This window comes from Acipenser ruthenus, chromosome 18, assembly GCF_902713425.1.
Source record: "Acipenser ruthenus chromosome 18, fAciRut3.2 maternal haplotype, whole genome shotgun sequence".
Lineage (NCBI taxonomy): Eukaryota > Metazoa > Chordata > Actinopteri > Acipenseriformes > Acipenseridae > Acipenser > Acipenser ruthenus.
In genome coordinates, this window is record NC_081206.1 from 1,208,583 (window position 1) to 1,227,695 (window position 19,113).

At 46.1% G+C, this 19,113-nt stretch overlaps 1 protein-coding gene across 1 annotated transcript; it reads left to right on the forward strand.

Annotated features, from left to right (window-relative positions):
• The first annotated feature begins 3,912 nt into the window (after positions 1–3,912).
• LOC117417383 (protein APCDD1-like) lies at positions 3,913–16,408 on the forward strand. Its single transcript, XM_034029515.3, has 4 exons — positions 3,913–4,558; positions 12,123–12,303; positions 12,797–13,322; positions 13,933–16,408. Exons 1-4 carry the CDS (start codon positions 4,498–4,500, stop codon positions 14,680–14,682), a joined length of 1,518 nt encoding a protein of 505 aa, XP_033885406.3. The 5' UTR covers positions 3,913–4,497; the 3' UTR covers positions 14,683–16,408.
• Positions 16,409–19,113: the final 2,705 nt, after the last annotated feature.

Below are 19,113 nucleotides of genomic sequence, written 5' to 3' on the forward strand. Positions count from 1 at the left end.
TAGTCTTGAGTAGCTTGTTTCTTACTTGTGTTTTGAATCCTTTCGAAAATTGTGCTATTGAAAAACTCCTTAAATTAAATGATTGAAGCTGAATAAAAAAAACACAGACTTGTTAAATTGGTGTTTAGCTACAGTTCTGTAAAAAAAAAAAAAAAAAAAGAAAGTCAACTGAATGCACTCGTTTCCAGAAAGGCGATATCATTTTGCGAATGAACTCGGAGCGTCCTTGTTAATATCAATCTCAATCTAAATATCCCAAAAGAAAAATGCTAACATAACAGAAGCATTATCCCTCGCTCTGGAACAGCCAGATTCCTGCGTCTAGGGTTGCTGGAGTCTAGAGTCCCTGGAATGGACGATGAATTCCAGAGTTCCGTGGATAAACAAGAGATGGCAACTATGTCAATAACAGGAATGCCCCAAATAACTTTCTCTGGCCCCGCTGCAGACATACCCAGCCTGAGACGGTGGGAGCCGGTCACATGGGCAGGGGAAGCAAACAATGTGCTGCAGGGGTATGTCCTTGAGGACGGTACCTCAGTATGCAGGCTGGCTTGGGGTTCGGTTCTGTGGCATTTTGTACTGAAAAAAGGACATATGCAAACATTTACTCTGCATAAGCTTATAATCATGTGGGTTTATAAAATTACATATGTAGCTCGTTTTGTATGTGGATATGTAACAGCTATCAACAACACTAAAACAGAATAATAATGATAATAATAATAGCTTGTTGAAATGACAATGTGGTCGGGTTGTCTTTCTTTGAAGGTATGTGGCATAACCGCAGCGCTGAGTAAAATCGGAACAGTATGTTGTCCACTGAGAAAATCTATGAAGATAAAACAACTTTTAAAATGTTTGTCCTGTTGAAGTGTGGTGAGGGATCGTGTTCAAGCAAGGCCCTCAGGGATTGTGTTCAAGCCTCAAGGAACGTGTTCAAGCGAGGCCCTCAGGGACAGTGTTCAAGCGAGGCCCTCAGGGATCACGTTCAAGTGAGGCCCTCAGGGATCGTGTTCAAGCCTCAGGGATCGTGTTCAAGCGAGGCCCTCAGGGATTGTGTTCAAGCCTCAGGGATCGTGTTCAAACGAGGCCCTCAGGGATCGTGTTCAAGCGAGGCCCTCAGGGATCGTGTTCAAACGAGGCCCTCAGGGATCGTGTTCAAACGAGGCCCTCAGGGATCGTGTTCAAGCGAGGCCCTCAGGGATCGTGTTCAAGTGAGGCCCTCAAGGAACGCGTTCAAGCCTCAGGGATCGTGTTCAAACGAGGCCCTCAGAGATTGTGTTCAAGCGAGGCCCTCAGGGATCGTGTTTGGCTCCTGTGTAGGTGTGGTTTCCACCGCGAAGCAGGCAGTTTTTTGAGGCATGTGCAAAATCTCATGTTGGTCCTTCACCAGTGTGAAGTAACAGCTGCAGCACATGCCACGTATTGCTGCACTGCAGCAGCTGGCACTGCGGTGGACAGGCAGGGCTCACAGGCAGGGCTGCACGCAGACACCTTTCACTGAAGAGTAAAGAATGTGCACAAACCGATAAGGGGCTTTACTGGGAGAGGAACCACCAGCATGGATGTTTCCAATATGAGTCACTGAATAGAAGACGTTTTTAACAAATAAAAAAGGATGAAATGTGATTTCTAGTACTTGTGCAGTGAGTTGGGTTTTCCATTGCCTCTTATTAAGTTGTGGTGAAAATCCCTCTTCATTTTAGTAAAATATTTACTAAAGCAGGATCCTCCAAGGGCATGGAATGGGAAGTTAAAAGACATTTAAGAGCAATTTCTTTTTTAAGCAGACGCACGTAATTCATGCTTCATTATTATAGCACAGTGCCCCAGTATAATATAATATATATATATTTTTAATTTAGAGTACCCAATTATTTTACCCCCGATCTTTCTCTCCAGTTTAGAATGTCCAATTATTTTCTCCTCATGCAGCGATTCCTCACACAGCTCAGAGGAACTGAAGATTCAGTGGCATCCTCCGATCCCACGACCCAACCAGTAACTGTTGTTACAACACCTGCCTGATTACACCTTGCATAATAAATCAAAGCATCTAATAAGTGCTACTGTAGTACAGCAAACCCTTCTTTGTGAGCAGCTCTGGATACCTGAAGACCTCCCTTTATTAATCTGCTCGGTGCCGTCGGGGGTCGGATTACAGAGGGATTCCTCTGCGTTTATGTCGGACATGTGGGGATGAATCCCCAGTCTGTGCCTTTCCCAGGAGAAGTGCTTTGGATTGAGATGGAGACCGACGCGCACGGGTCCGTGTGTGACGAGTCGGGGGTCCCCGTGTGATCAGTCAGGTGGAAGTGAGGCATCACAATATGCTTCTCATCGCCCTTATTTCCAGTCGCTGAAGAGCAGAGCACAATATCATGAAAACGTCCTCCTCCCTGTGCTGCTGTGTGTGTGTTCTCCTGCAATCCGACTCTGCCACGGGAATTCTGAAGATAACTTTTCTACATAAGCGGTGATTAGAGGAGGCGCTTATCAGATGAGCCGATGATTTCATTGCAGCGCTGTGGTCGTCCAGGCTGTCGAGACATGACTTGAAGCCCCGAGTCACGTGACAGGACCTGTTTGCAAAACCGACCAACCGTCACACGCTGTCGGAGGAAGGAACCATTCCTATCTGGTGGAGCAGATAAGCCCTCTGAAAATACCACGCTTTGATTGCATGCAATCTATTGTCTTCAAGTTAACCAAAGCCGATAGAGTAGGCTTTAGAGAAAGTGTTTGCAGTCTGTGTTGCATTTTATTTCATTTTATGCAAAAAAAAAAAAAAAGCCATTATCATTCCAGGTGCGCGGAATACAAAGTAGATGAGAAAAAAAAAGAGAGTAAAAAGCTGAGCCAGACTTCTTTTGCTGCATTGACAAAGGAACCGGTTTAAACTAAATTATTGGAAGAGGCAACATAACTACCACCCCCTAACAGAAGATGGCAAAATATATATGGGTCTGTGTTCAGGCTCCCATTCGCTGCCATGGAGCACACTGTACTGTGCTGCACAGCGAGCCCGGTTGGGAGAGGTACACCGGGGTCAGTCCCAGGCTTCCTCCCAGTCAGGGTGCTCCCCCCGCGGATCACTGATCTCTTTATCACCCCGGAGAACTGTGGCAGCCAACCGTGACTGAGATCTGCCGTGTGGCTCGGCTCAGGTCAAAAGCCGTGGCTGCACAGATCTGACTCACGTGACTCCGTCTGTAACTCCATAACAAATGATTTGAACAGTTACAGGTGCTTGAACAAGCAGGCGCATCAAACCCTGTTTCACAGCCCGGCCAGGTGGGGTCCCCGATAAAAGCAGCTGTATGTCTTCTGAAGCTTTCAGATAGTCTACTTTTACACAGCTTGCTCTCTTATACCTCAGTGTCTCAATCTCAGCCTCATTACCCCTTCTTCAGGCTCCCTGTCCATCCTGCTAAAGGAACCATCACATTATCGATGTTTCTCTAAAGAAAATACACTTTTTATCTGATTGCCATCGTCAATTTGTAGGACTCGCCAACAATGGTATTTTAAAAATGTTATTTGTACACTACATTTGTTAATTTACCTTTTCAGGAATAAAAGCCCAATAGTTTACAAAGTGGACAAACATTCCAGCTAAATGCCTTCTTCAGTGTAACAGTAACACACACACACACGCACATGCACGCACGCACGCACACACGTACGCACGCACACACACACGCACACACACTGACACACACGCACACACACTGACACACACACACACACTGACACACACACACACACACACACTGACACACACACACCCTTGTTTTATTTCAGTAACTGGTGTATAAAGATAAGCAGGGCCCAGACAGTCTCCCGCTGAGTTTGAGCAGCAGGCAAGCTTCCACAACTCTGCAGCACCTTGCTCTCAATCCTCCCTGAGAGTGAATTCTGGAAGGGGCTGAGCAGTCTCCTCCTACTCCTCTCCCACTTCAAACATTTAACTGAGGAGTAGCTCTGGTGCAGGGGCACAGTGAGAGAGGCAGGCAGAGCAGAGCAGAGCAGAGAGAGAGAGAGAGAGAGACAGAGACAGAGAGAGAGAGACAGAGACAGAGAGAGAGAGACAGAGAGAGAGAGAGAGAGAGAGAGAGAGACAGAGAGACAGGGACAATATCCTGGACCATTGCTTTTTTACTTTTCCTTCACCCTCGAATCTGTGGATATCCTACCAGAAGACTTGGCTCTTGTGCTGCATTTCAGTTAAAAAGTTTGGGGAATTAAGACATCTCAGAGAGTCGTTGTGAAGACTTGCTATGGGTTACAACTCCAGAAGGGGCACCAGCTGAAGACAGAGAGAGAGACAGAGAGAGATAGACTTGTTTCTGGAGTGTGCAAGAGAGACACAGAGACAGAGAGAGGTAGAGAGAGACAGAGAGAGATAGACTTGTTTCTGGAGTGTGCAAGAGAGACACAGAGAGAGTCAGTCTCGTTCTTGGAGTGTACAATTGTTTTCAGACGGCTGTTGACATGATGCTTGCTCATCTCGCGCACCTGGTCCAGATTCTGTCGGTGGCATGGGCTCTGGAGGGTGAGTACAGAGGATGTTTCTGATGCCTGAGGGTCACTGATTCTTCTCATGCCTTCTCCCTGCAGTGGGTGGCTGCTTCACTTCAGTTCTCCACTGCGTCCCAATGATAAATGCTTTCGAAGTCTCTATAACGTAGGCAGCACAGTACAGTATTTCACGTGTCAGTAAAAAAGCGAAATGACAGTCACACTTTAAACACTCCCTTTAAAATAATACTGGAATACTTCTTACTTTAAATAGTTTCTTGAGGAAGTAAAATACCCCTCGGAATAATTGTAATGATGCCTATTTCAAAACAGTGAATATGTTTTTATTAGAGTGCAGAAGTGAGGCTTGATTTATAGAATACTTGTATATCGGTTTGAAATTAATACAATAAAACAGAGTCTAGCCTTCGAAATGTCTTGTTTTCTAAATGAAACCTGCATTCTCAATAATTGTATTGCTCTGACTAATGAGATGTGATTTTTAAAAAGAAACGTTTAATCGATTTCATAACATTTTAGTATTTGTGAAATGTTTCTAAACTTTTCTGTTAAACAGGTCCATTTTGGTCATACAAACTTAAAAAAAAAGTTTTAAAATAAGTATGTCTTTAAATATCTTACAAGCAAAAGCTTTGCAAATTGATTCCAGGATCCCCAAGCAGATAAAGGCTGAATTCTTTACATGCAATTCCATGTGTAGTTGTGAAGGGTATATAGGCTTGTGCTGCATTGTAGACTCCTAATACTTGGAGGTCTGGTTGCTCTCTTTGGAAACCGGGTTACAAATCCCACTTACTGTTCCTTAATTGGGTCCTGGCTGCCGTCAGCTCCCGACGTTCCGTTTCCTGACAGATTCTCAGCTCGGATACGTTATGACAAGGGCTGGCTTCAGAGTCTGTTTGTTTACAGCAAAGGGAAGTGTTATCTGAAGAGTGTTGTAACACAGTATTATAAGGCTGCTGGGGTGCTGTTTCGCATTTTCTCTCATTGATGTCTTTAGAAGTAATACAACATCTGTGACCCTTTTGCCCCCCCCTCCTACCCCTGTACTGAGTACAAGTCTTTTGTACGTTTGACATTCTGTAGTTTTACCTCCATTATCCCCATTCAGTGTGTGCCTCTGTCTGAGAGCAGTGAAGTGCTCTTGAGGAGCTGCGTCTCTGGGCTCTGCCAGCTCCCTTCCCTGCGCTCCAGTGCCTCTGTCTGAGAGCAGTGAAGTGCTCTTGAGGAGCTGCGTCTCTGGGCTCTGACAGTAGATGGTGGGCTGGTTCTGGTAACAGCAGGAATAATAAACCAACATAACTTGCACTGAAGCCACCCTCAGTCTTGTTTTATTTTTAACACTGTTCTTGAGTCCTAATTTTTCTTGTCATAATGGTGACAGTGAAGGGGATGAAAGCAGAGCAGTTTATGGAGCGTGAAGTTAATTTCTAGTAACAACAAGGATTAGAAAGAATACAACGCCTCCAGCCTCTTTCTTTGCAGATGCTAGCTCTGTGCAGCTTCCAGATCACCAAGCCTCAGGAAGCCTGCTCCGTAAGAGAAAAGCAGGCTGATTAAACTGGTCGGGCTCAGTGTAATCAAACTTTGAAATCTGCTTGAAAGAATAGGATGCAAAATTGCCTGTTTGCAGACGTTCACGTAAACAAGTAAGAGAAAAGCAGGGAGGAGGCCAGAGAGCTGCAGTATCGGATTATACCGCACATGTGAAGTGTAATTACACCCCGTCCTAATTCAAACAGGGTGCATTAGCTCAGCGAAACAGGAGGCTGGCTGGAGTCTGCACGTGCCCTTCACCATGTTCTTCCAATGCTTATTCCATGCACTAGTTTAGTTTTGTTTGCATCATGTTTTATCATGCATCTCTGAGATATTCCGGTGCTGAATCAATGGACCCAGTACAATACTGAAATACTAGCAATGGAAGGATCAGCAGTACTGGAGTTATATTGATTGGTTCTGATCAGCGGTTTGCTTTAATCTTATCAGCCCGATTGATCCACTCCGCATTCTGCAGCAAGGCTCTTGACAAGTGATAGTGAATTCCGATGTCACGGGGGGCAGGGGGGGGGGCACAGTGCAAGCTGTGGGATGGGGTTGGGAGGAGGGGTCTGCCTTAAGGTTATTTTGAGATAAGCTGATCAGAGAGGGTGAGTTTGGTTGCTTGATTGAGTGATTGCATGATTACATGATAGTGTGTGTGTGTGTGTGTGTGTGTGTGTGTGAGTGTGTGTGTGTGTGTGTGTGTGAGTGTGAGTGTGTGTGTGGTAGGCTTGGATCTTTGTGTTTTTTTCAATTAAGATACCTCTTTGTATCCAGTAGGTTTCTACAGTACAGTGTACTCCTCTGTGCCTATGAGGATCTCTTTACAGCATGGGGTCTGACAGCTGCGGCTTGTCATTCATTACTTTTCTGAAGTCTCTGCTGTTACATTGTCGCTAGTAGCTGGCTGCAGGAAACCAGTATTTCATTCTAATGATGTTCCAGCTTCATCAAGGCTATCAGGCTACTTTATCAGCAATGATCCGGGTTTCTGCACAGTTGTGTCGACGTCAATCTAGATACTTGTTGCGCTTGTACAAGCCAGTTAAGAAGCTTCAAATCATGTTTTACTAAAGATGGCGTTTGTAAAATGGTTATTAGAGAGAAAACTAAAATAAAATTACAAAATCTATTTCTTCATTCAGTTAGATTTGTGTTACAATGTTTACCTCTATAAACACAGTCATGAAAACGTCATCAAAACAGACTTTACAGGAAACGTAATAAAGTAACGAGCTGCAGCCTTTTTCTGTTAGATACCAGGCTGTTTATTAAGCATGCCCCTGCTCTGCCAGGGGTCTGTTTGGCAGCTCTGTCTCTGAAATCACGCCACCATGCACGCCACTTTAATTCAAAGAAGCAAGAGCTGTGATCAGGACAGGAATGAGGATGCTGCCACCACATGACTGGCAAAGACTCAGAGCAGCAATCAACAACAACATGGGCAGCACATTTCTAATAAAGAGAGCTGAGTTGCTGAGTGGGGCTTTGAACCGTGGAGGTCTACAGGCAGCCACCTGCACCACACAAAGACACTGACGCTTTGGGCTTGATTCCCTAAGCATTTACTAAACTTGCTCCAGAGGTTTTCTTGTTCCGCTTTTCCAAACTGCAAAAAGGCTTTGTGAAATAAATCAAATCAAACCTCATTACTCAACACGTCGCGCAGCATGAAAAACGAGGCGTGTGCGTTTTTTTTTTGTTCTTCTTGTTTTTTTAGTGGTTTTTAAAAAAAAAAAAAATTGCTGTCATCTGGTTCCATATGGTGCGCAGCTCGGAGAAGGCTGTCCTCTGAGCAGACAGCCAAGCGCACTGGAATTACAGGACGCGGGATAAGAAAGTACAGGCTGCCTTAGCCAAACATGTGAGTACAACAGCAACCAAAACATTGCTAGTCATGGGAACTGAGCCTCAGTAAGCACGGACTCAACTGGAATGTGTGTGATGTGTGCTGTGTGTGAGATGCACGGCTCACCAAGCCCCCTCTGGTGTAAGACTGAATTCTCTGAGCAGAACTGCTCCTAGGAAAGAGGACAGGAGAGCACTGGCTGGGCTGTCCCATCGGTCACCCCACAGAGACAGCACTGCTATCGGAGGTGTCTGCCAGGCTGGGCTCCAGCCCCTATCTGGCCCTCAAGCCATTCACCTGTCACGCTTGCTTCAGCTTTTGGGTCTCGGGTTCACGTGTTTTAAAGAGAGATTTCTTCAGGAGTCCACTGTAAACAAGTTGCACGTGTCCAAAAGCTCCTTCAGAAGAAAGCTCCCATTGTCTCCCATTGCTTTTTCAACTCCTAATGATGTCTTATCAGACACCATACACCACGCTGTAATAGACGAGGTAATGTGAGCCTCAAATGAAACACTGAACGATCCTTTTGAGCAGTGCTGAGTGTACCTGCCAGGAAACAGAAAGGCTGGCAGTGATTTGTAACAAATTATTGAAGCAGGGTGTCAGTGGTGTGGAGTCGCCCAGATTGCTTTACTGAAGTTTTGCATGAATCACATTGTGGAATCTATGAAAGCAGCCATCTCCCAAACTGTTCTGCCAAGTAAGACATGTGTATCCTTTGTTCATGTAGTTGATACTGTGGCAAACCGCGGTTTCTCACAGGAGGAGGAGGGACGCGAACCCGGGACCTCCCGCTCTGAAACGCAGTGCCGACAGTGCTGTACAAAAGAGCCGGGCTCTCTTGCAGGGGCAGCTGTCAGCTGTCCCAACTGCGTCGTTAATAACCGTGCTGTCTGCAGTAACAGCAGTGCTAACTCCCGCGCTCTTCTTAAATATACAGTCAAAGCAAGACTTGTTTTGCTTTGCTCTGCTCGTCCAACCAATGAAAATCTTCCAATCAGGTCTGTTGTTTAACCCCTCCCCCGGGGCTGAGATACTGAAAGGCCGTTCAAAGGGGCCCGTTCTCTCTGCGTGCTCCAGTGGATTTATTCTGTGGTTGGGTTGGTGGTCCTGGAATTCTCATAGATTCTGACCTGTACTTGACTCTGCTCAAGGTTTATGATGTTATTTCCTCAGTCATGGCGCCCTCTGCTGCCGAGCCACTCTTATTACAAGCCAAACCTCAGGCTGGTTACACACTATCGACATATCACACGTGTCACAGTGCCCTCTACTGGAGGGGAAGAATGTTACCAACCCCATTCCTGTCGCCTGCCAGTCCCTGGGTGACCAAGCCCAGGAGATGTGGCTTCACCAGGACACTGCTACACAAATATATTCAGCAGTATAAAATAACCTGGAAGGAATTACAGTATATTAACACTGAAATAACTTACAGTCTTTACAAGTTCAGATTGGTTAAAGAGGCTGCAACTGGAACTAGCAAATCTCCACTAACCTAGCTGTGCATCTGGTTACGCTGGGTGATGCGCTACAGCCTCCACTGAACCCCTCTGCTTGAAATGATGCATTGACGACTCTGTGGTTTGTCTGGTTTCAGAAGAACAAACACGGTCACTCCCTTTGGACGGAGTACAGAACAGAGAGCGGGATTCACTTTGTGGGATTGTGGGGAGTTTGACAGGTTCATTCCTCAGGCACTGACATGCCAAGATCTCTCTTCCAAAGAAAAGGGAAGATAGTCCGGGGTCTGGATCAAAGCCAGGCGGCTGGAGCCCAGCTGAGAAGCCGTTGTTTTTTTTGCCAAAAAGAGTGGTTTGTGAGCCAGCATCCAAAAAAAAAATGAGGGAGGCGGTTTGGTTTTGATGGAATGGGGCAATCAAGGAGATGAATCTGGAGAGGAACCTGAGGGTTTCAGGGCTGTACTGGAAAGCAAAATACTGTATGTCATTAATATACGGGGGAGAGGAGCCTTAAGAGTTAATGTCACTCTGTCCAAAACAGGTCACTGATATGTGGCTGCTGCTGCTGCTTCCTAACATGCATGTTCTTCTATGAGCTTCTGGTTGATGTTCAATGCATTCCTCACTATACCATGAAAGCCCTGGCTTTAAACTGTGGTGCTCAGTCCTGTTCAGAATTGTGATTCCTATTCACTCTGTTTATTCCTTCATAAGCCCAGGCTTATTGAGACACACACATACAGCCTTGCTAAGACACACACAGACAGTGGATTCCACTCTCAAACTTCAAACTTTTTCAGACAGTGTTGGAAGCCTGTGATTACATCATGCCTTGTGCATCTGGTGTAGTTGTAAAAGCGACTTCTCCCACCTCTGGAAAGACTGAATGTGTGCACAGAGCAAGGGAAGAAGGCTTTTAAATGAGCCCAGTTCTTTGTTCTGTGAAGGCACAGATTGCAGGTGCATGAAGACATGTTGAAAAGGGCCGGTCTTTGGCTTTCGCGTGGCGTTCAGTAAAGTCACAGACCGCAGTTCAGACGGCAGAGGGAACCCGGCTGCAGGCAGGCAGCCCCGGGTTTGACACCTGGGACCGAACGAGATGGAGCTTTACAGACCGGATTCACCGCACCGACAGAAACGTGGCTTAAGAGACCGAGTCAACTTTGCTGACTCAAGAACCAGCATCCTGGATTTCTGTGGACCCATTCGAGGGAAGCTTGTCCAGCATTGAGGCTTGGTCATAGTCCAGCTCACCTCTCAGAGCAGTGATACATGAATAGGGAGGTCTGTGCTGTAACTGGAAACTACGTTTCCAAAGAGGGCTGATACCCTCCTGCTGCTGGGCTTCTTGTGATGGACTGCTGTCTGACGCAGCTCATTATAAAGCATCAAGCCTCTAGCTCACCAGTGCAGTTGCATGTAATTGCTCTCTGTGCAATTTGAGGTGTGGCAGGGGACCTGCTGAGATCGTGATTGAGCCTTTTAATGACACACATCTCGTTAAAAAACTTTTTAACGGTTGAAACCGCAGTTTATATTCACGGAAAAAAAGCGAACCAATTTACTCAGCATCAGCCTCGTATGCTCAGTAATTTTAATTTTGTGACAAGCTTTTTTTTTTCATAACTGCAACCATATGTTTAATCACAGATGTAATCTTTTCCACTGAAAGGCACCGAATCATGAAAAATGGGGTGAAATTGAACGGATCCGCGTTTAAAACCCAAAGCGTCCCAGTGAAATTGCAGCTCCCACTCAAATTAAAATGGTATTTTTATTATTCCTTTAGGGGTTTTTTTAATTCTCATTTTCATCTCATTTTACTGGTCTGCAGACACAGTTGGCATGCTTTGTTTCTCCAGAGTTAGTGAGAAGTCTACATGAAACAGATCACTGAATGGACAGTTTAAATGTGTGACTTGGAATAAGCCCTTTAATTAAACCTGATTTATTCTGTAACCCTAAGAGAATTTCTCTAAGATTCTGGCATATCCCAAGAGTATTACAGATTTTTGTTGTCAGTTACCAAAATATTTACAGAAGAAAATTACAAACATATTTATTTGGCTGGAAATATGAAAGCTGTATCCATATTTTGGTGGTAGACACTGAAACTAGCAGAATGATACATGAGGTGGCAAGCTGGTCTGTATCTCCATTGAAATGGTTTCTGGCTAACCCATAAAATGGTTTTCTTCTGCATACTTGGAAGACTGAAACATATGGAATTAATATATTATTTTTCTGAGTGCTGATTAATTGTGTTCCGTTGCGAATGGTTTTGAACGCGTATCAGCTAGCTGGCTGTGCTGCAGTAAAGAGTGTTCAATTAAAACACATGTGCATGATAAAAACCTGCCTCTATCTTGTTTTAATCACCCAGCAATGAAGGCAGCGCTACTGTTGAGGGGGTTTATTCAACTGATCCAAATCACTAACAGACAGAAATCAGATGAAGAGTCGCACATGCAGTGCCAGGTGTTTGATTTGAATCAACTCACATTTTATAATTATGCACCATCAAATAATGTACTTCTACTAACTTCATGTTACAATGACTTCATATAAAATCCAATTTGCATTTGAAAAGAATCATGCCTGTTTGCTAACGACAGCTTGCAGTAAACAGCTTTGAGAATCTAGACTCAGTTTCTGCTCCTGTATCTTGCACATTGCTGCCAGTGGTTTTGCAGTCATTAAACAGCTCGCCTTTGTCTTTCCAGTGCTGCCGATCTCTGGAAGCAAGCTGTGGGACGTCCCGTCAGCTCCGCACCCCCAGGTGAACACAACGGTCAAGCTGCAGTGGGAGCCGCAGTGCCAGTTCCAATTGCGCCACTTGCAGGACGGGGCGAGGATCACAGCCCTCGTACCACCTCAGCTGGAGGGCAACTGGGTGTCCACAGGGTAACACTTCCATCTACTGGCGAACACGCACAGAGACTTCTCATTGTTAGCTTATTCAGCTCCCTAGCAGTTCAGGCATGACAGAAAGTAATAAGAATTCTCCAGAGAGCCTGAAAGCATGGCAGCTGTTTCTGTTAGAATTTGAATCCATGTTCATAAGCTCATTATGTCATGTTGTATTATATTATAGTTTGCTAATCTCATGCGATCTTAACAAACTTAGCAAGTTGGCTGCTGTGTTTACACTGCAGAACTCCAGCAGTGCAATTTGTAAGGAGGCACTGTGCCATTGCTCGGACAGGACAATAAACAAAGCCTGCCACTGCTAACAGGGGCCGGTCATTCCTTCAAAACGAAAGCTATCCTGCTTAAAATAACTTCATGCAACATTATTGAATCTTCCAGGAGTGTTCCAGCTGAGGTGTATTAACGATACGGTTTCCCACCCCCAGGCACAGACTGTAATGAGGTGCCTGTGTTTCTGCCCCTGTAGGTGTGAGGTGCGCCCTGGTCCGGAGTTTCTTACGCGGTTCTACACCTTCTACTCCAACCGGCTCTTCAAAGCCCTGCAGTTCTACTACTGGGATGGGGGCTGCCGGGAGCCCGCCTACTCACTGACCATCAAGGGGAAGCTACGACTGCGCCAGGCATCCTGGATCACCCGAGGAGCCACCGAGACCGACCACCACGTCAACAAAGTGGGCATCGTCTTCCACAGCCAGGCAGCCATGCAGGAGCTCACGGGCCGGATCAACCTCACCTGTCCGGGGTTCCCGTCGCGGGGGGGCCGCTGGGCGCCAGGGAGGGTTTACGAGCTGTACAACTCCAAGAGCGGCCGTGACTGCAGGGCAGGCTTGGGCTTCTCCATGCTGGAGCTGGGGCTGCTCAGGGTGGAGAAGCAGCAGCACCCACAGCGCCGCCTGGTGGAAGAGCTGTTCCTGGGCGACGTGCACACCGACTGGGCGCAGAGAATGAACTACAGGCCCACCGGGTACCAGCGCCCGCTGCAGAGTGCCATGGTGAGTGAGTGAGTGGCAGCGGGCTGTGTGTCAGAGTAAATAGGGCTATCCAGACAAGTTGGATTGGGCTTTCTCTCTGCGTGATATAGTTTAGAGAGGGTTATAATTATATAATTATAATTATATAATTAATTATAATTTATTTCTTAGCAGACGCTCTTATCCAGGGCGACTTACAATTGTTACAAGATATCACATTATTTTTTTTACACATTTTTTTACATGCAATTACCCATTTATACAGTTGGGTTTTTACTGGAGCAATCTAGGTAAAGTACCTTGCTCAAGGGTACAGCAGCAGTGTCCCCCAACTGGGACTGAACCCACAACCCTCCGGTCAAAAGTCCAGAACCCTAACCACTACTCCACACTGCTGGTTAGGCTGCAGCTGTGTGATGCTTAGGTGCAGTCCCATTGCCAGTAACATGGGTTAGGGTTATGGTTAGCATGCACATTAGGGTTAATGTTAGTGACAGTGGTGACTGGTAAAAATGTATATTAAGGAGGGGGGTGCTTGACATCATGGTCCTGGTTTAATGAATGGCTGCTTCAAAAACAATGCTCACAGAGTGGACCTCTGCTACCCTGCTAACCCTCTGTCCTCCCACAGCACCACATACACCCGTGTCCGGCGTGCGGAATCATCTACCGCTCCAACGAGCACCAGCCCCCCATCCTGCCCCGCCAGCCGGACCTGCCCCTGGAGCTCCAGGGCAAGTGGGTGAGCCGGGAGTGCGAGGTGCGACCCGCGGTCCTCTTCCTCACCCGTTACTTCATCTTCCAAGAGCGCAGCCGATCCTGGGAGGGCTACTATCACCACTACTCCGACCCCGCGTGCCGGCAGCCCACCTTCACCGTGCACGCCTCGGGGCGCTACGTGAGGGGCCCCCGCTCCGCAGCGGTCCCCGGCGGCACCGACTTCGTGTTCAAGGTGACTCATGCCAAGGTGACGGCTCTGGACAGGGCCTCGGTGCTGATGCTCAACACTTCCGAGGAGGGCACCTGCGGAGAGGCGGGCTCCTGGACGCTCGGGGAGGAGCAGGACATCACCGGCACTCAGGGCTGCGCCTCGCTGGGCATCACGCTCCCCCACAATGAGTACGAGCTCTTCAAAACACAGCTAGACCACAAGCAGCGCCCCCTACTGTTCATCGGCGAGAGGCCCACCGACGGCTCCAGCCCCGACCGGCCTGAGAAGAGGCCCACCTCCTACCAGGCCCCGCTGGTCCAGTGCGCAGGGACGGTGGAGACGGCTGCCAGGCACGGCCAGCGCAGCCAGCCGGGCAGAGCCAGCGTGCTCACAGCGACTCCCTGGGCAACCCTGCTGGGGGTCAGCTTGTACCTGCTCGCTGTGCTCTGAGTGGGGACTACAGAGCGGGGATGGATTCTGTGCAAACTGGATGCATACGCAAACATGTAGATATTTATATATATATTGTTATACCTTGTATTTAAGAACTGTTTTTTTTTATATATTAAGGTGCTATTGCCTTTTGCCTTTTGAGAAATTATATAATAAAGTCATTAATCAGATATTCAGGCTAATAATAATAATAATAATAATAATAATGGAACAGCCTATTTTAATGTAAGGTCCATCGAATACATGGTACACCTCAGTTCTGCCAAGTTAATAGAACTACTGGTACTTAAACCACTAAGCATCCCAAGTTATAAGAGGTATACAACTGTTACTGTTTCTGCCTCCTGCTGGTAGAAGCAGGAGTTGCTCCAGTTTCTCCCACAATTAAATTCCTGCGCATGTCCCTCCCTATCACATCCTGAGACACTCGCTACGGGGGTGCGTGGGGGAATCGAAACTCCCACCAGCATCAGAAAGCTGCTGCAACCCTGAACCACAAAACAAAACCTCGTGCCGAAACGCTGCTCCTTTCAGAGATAAAGAAAGCTACAACAGTCTTTGATATCTGGCTCAGTATCTGACATGTTCTCCATTTCCCTAGTAACAGCTGTTAAAAGCAAATAGTTCAAGGTTAGGGTCGGGGCAAGGATTAGTTTAATACAAACAAAATAATACAACGCTGCTTGGCAAAACCCAGCAGCGACTGCAGTAATGGTAATCGCTGGAGCTACAGAGCTGTCGCTTTGATTTAGACTGGAAGAGCTGAAAGGAAGCAGATTCCAGAGAAGATGAAACGAAAGAATAAGAAGAGCTTCACAATGTGTGAGATTCCAGAGCTGGTGTGCTTTCTCCTTCTCAACCTTGATCTCAGGCTTCGGACCTGGATTCCAGAGCTGGTGTGCTTTCTCCTTCTCAACCTTGATCTCAGGCTTCGGACCTGGATTCCAGAGCTGGTGTGCGTTCTCCTTCTCAACTTTGATCTCAGGCTTCGGACCTGGATTCCAGAGCTGGTGTGCTTTCTCCTTCTCAACCTTGATCTCAGGCTTCGGACCTGGATTCCAGAGCTGGTGTGCTTTCTCCTTCTCAACCTTGATCTCAGGCTTCGGACCTGGATTCCAGAGCTGGTGTGCTTTCTCCTTCTCAACCTTGATCTCAGGCTTCGGACCTGGATTCCAGAGCTGGTGTGCTTTCTCCTTCTCAACCTTGATCTCAGGCTTCGGACCTGGATTCCAGAGCTGGTGTGCTTTCTCCTTCTCAACCTTGATCTCAGGTTTCGGACCTGGATTCCAGAGCTGGTGTGCTTTCTCCTTCTCAACCTTGATCTCAGGCTTTGGACCTGGATTCCAGAGCTGGTGTGCTTTCTCCTTCTCAACTTTGATCTCAGTCTTCCGATGCGCCAAGGCTCTCCTTAATTCAAAATGTAACAGGAAATAATGTATGGGTTCCGGTAGACTTTTGCGATATCATTTTGTAGTTTCTTTGATTACACAATGTTAAATAACAGATCTAATCAAAGCAACTCTATGAAGTAAAGTCTGTTAATTCTACAGGGTGAGGCAGAGCTGTACACAAACCTGTTCATATCTAAAGTATTTAATATGTAGAGGGCTTGCCATGTTTTTGTCTCATTTTAATGCTCATGTTATTGCTGCTTTGTAGGTCCTCTGCATTTTCAATTATATCATTTTATATAAAATACATTAAAACATGTTTTCCACTATAATTTCTGGAGTGGGTTTGGTTCTTCCTGGAAATCGAGTGTCTGTTTTCCTATCTTCCTGGCTAACGACATCTGTCTGTAGTGTATTAAATAAATAAATCGCAGCCTCGTGGAAAGACCTCCGTTACTCACACACAGGGCGTGGGTTCTAGCAGCTTCGAGTTTTGTTGGCAGTTACAGCTGAAGAAATTTCAAGTTGATCCAATCATTTAGTCCTGGTCGTCTGGAAAGGGAGGGCTGCAGACTGGGTTAGGATGGTTTAGGAACAGATCCAGCGGGTGTATTATAAATCACAACAGATGGCTCGTGCCTTCCATGATGTCAACACAGTGTTTCAGAGCTGTTTATGACAGCCATGGAGACCGCCACTTCTAAATCGTGATAAAGCATTCTCTCTTATACTACACAATTATGTACTAGAATAACAAACTCTATCAAATAACAGTTTCAATGGAGCCTTTTTTGGCCCACCAGGGGCTGGAAAACTTGGCTCCTTTTTATGTTAATTTGTTAAAAAAAAAAAAAAAAAAAACCAATAACTGCCCGTCATGAAAAAATAACCATTTTATGTTTTTCGGTATCAGCTGATTAGATAACCAGCCTTTAACATGGATACCAGTTACACTCGTGACTTAGTTTTGCCAGCTCATCCTGTTTCAACAGTCAGAGTTGTTAAGAAATAAAAATGCTAAATATTCTGGAAACTGATACCACACCTCAGATGAAGTCACTGCACCACCAGCTCCCACAGGAAAGCTGTCTTTCATACTTACTAGAAGGTAAATTACCCAATTATTTGAAAATAGAAAGTAAGGAATCAGCTGGAATTGAACCCAGTGGCCCCCCAGGAGAACAGCACAGCATACTAATGAACTAGCCCACTCCCCCGCCTCACTTCCACGTGCACGCTTGCTTTTTCATTGACTGAACGGCAATTTAACCAAGTCTTGGTTAAACGTGCAGCTAAAAACGGCACCGTCCTGCTTCAGCTCGGTCGTCACGTCAAGTTGTTTTAACTAAATCCTCTACCCTGATGGTAAAGATGACTTGTGAACTACAGCAGTCAGCTTCCAGAGATCACTAGCTCTGTTGGCTCTGTTTGAAAGGCTGCCTTTTTCCACAGCTCTTCAATTTTTGTATTATTTTTACTATTATATATTTCTTTTTATTTTTATTATTATTATAATGTTTTTTTTTCTCCAATTTTAAGAGAAATAATGAAGCAATAAACCTCAGGGTTTCATTAAAGATCAGTTCCTGGCTGGAACGGGACGGGAGGGTTTTGAGTGTCACGTCCAAGACAAACAGGCTTTTCAAATTAAGCCGAAAGCCTGCTTGCAGCGGTGATGGTACGCGCCATGAGGTAATCGTTTGGTCGCAGCAAGTGTACGAGGCTTGGGTTTTGAAAACAGCCAGCCTTTATCAGTGCTGATGGATGGGGTTTGGGATCCTTCATTAAATGAAGGTTAATGCCTCATAAATCTGAGCTGGCACACGGTTCCAACAAAAACACGCGGGGATGCCCTACTGCTTCGCATTGTGGTCTGGTGTTTGGGAGGGGGTTTAGAAGTGTTCTTCACAAACACGCTGTGGTTTGTGGAAGAAAACCGACCGTTACTTCATTGTAAGCTGTTTGTAATTAAGCGAGCAGACGTTCAGTCCTTCTAAAGAATGGATTTTAGGAGTTTGCTGTGGCTGTTTCAATTTTAAAAACCTCGCAAGGTCAGGATGCTTGGAACGAGACGACGCCGTTGACACGGACAAGTTAATGCAGGGCAGGCCAACGTCAGCTACTGAGAAACCCAAAGGGACAATCCAGCTGTCCAGCCAGGATAACATGAAAGTGCTTGTCTCCGGGACTGGCCTGGAGCGGACACACTGCAAACCGATAGAGTGCAATGACTTTGTGCTGATAGAATACTGTATGTTACATACGGGGAAGGAGATGGGAAAACTACTAGAATAATTAGGTTACGCAAATAAAACAGGCAGCTGGGACTTCCCACCAAATTCAAATAAAAATTCAGACATCTGGAAGGGATTCTCAAAGGAGGTTCCCAGCCAGCCAGCCAGTTAACAGCAAAGCAGAGCAAGGATACAGACCTGCTAGGTGTTAATCTGTAGTGTAAATACAACGCGGTACTTTGCACATTATTAGTACCTCTTCACCACCCATCCTGTAAAAGTGGTCCCTGAAGTTGGCAGACAAATCGACAATGGGCATGCACTGTAGTTTCTTAAAATGAAGGACTGTCTCACATGCCCATGTGCCACACTACATTCAAAACACGAGGCACCCTCTGCAGTACAAGCCTGGCCATGCTTCCCACTCTGTCTGTCCTCAGTCCGATTTGAAATAAAGCCACTATATAGATTTTGAATTTTACTGAACCTTTACTTATAGGATGGCTCAAAGTCAACAACGTGAGCGTACCGAAGCCTGCATCGCACGCACAGATACAAAGCCAGCACACAAGTCAATGGAACGTTCCTAACGTGCATCGTGTTTTGTGATACAGTGCTGTCACAGATCTGACCCCTGCTGGTGAGGTGATGTTAAAAGTGCTCTATCTACTGGGTGCACAGTACACAAGCCAGGCTATTTTGTGCAGTGACTGGTGCCTGGTTCCTGCGCCCGGTCTCTAACAATGCATCCGAAAGTCCCTTGCCAGTGTTAATATATGAAACAGTTCTGCAAAAGCCTTGTG

Bases quoted from the DNA above. Each gene is read 5' to 3' on its own strand.
- LOC117417383 (XM_034029515.3), top strand. From the start codon at position 4,498: ATGATGCTTGCTCATCTCGCGCACCTGGTCCAGATTCTGTCGGTGGCA. The intron at 12,304-12,796 runs GTAACACTTCCA...CTGCCCCTGTAG, and splicing joins GGCAACTGGGTGTCCACAGG to GTGTGAGGTGCGCCCTGGTC. The intron at 13,323-13,932 runs GTGAGTGAGTGA...GTCCTCCCACAG, and splicing joins GCCCGCTGCAGAGTGCCATG to CACCACATACACCCGTGTCC.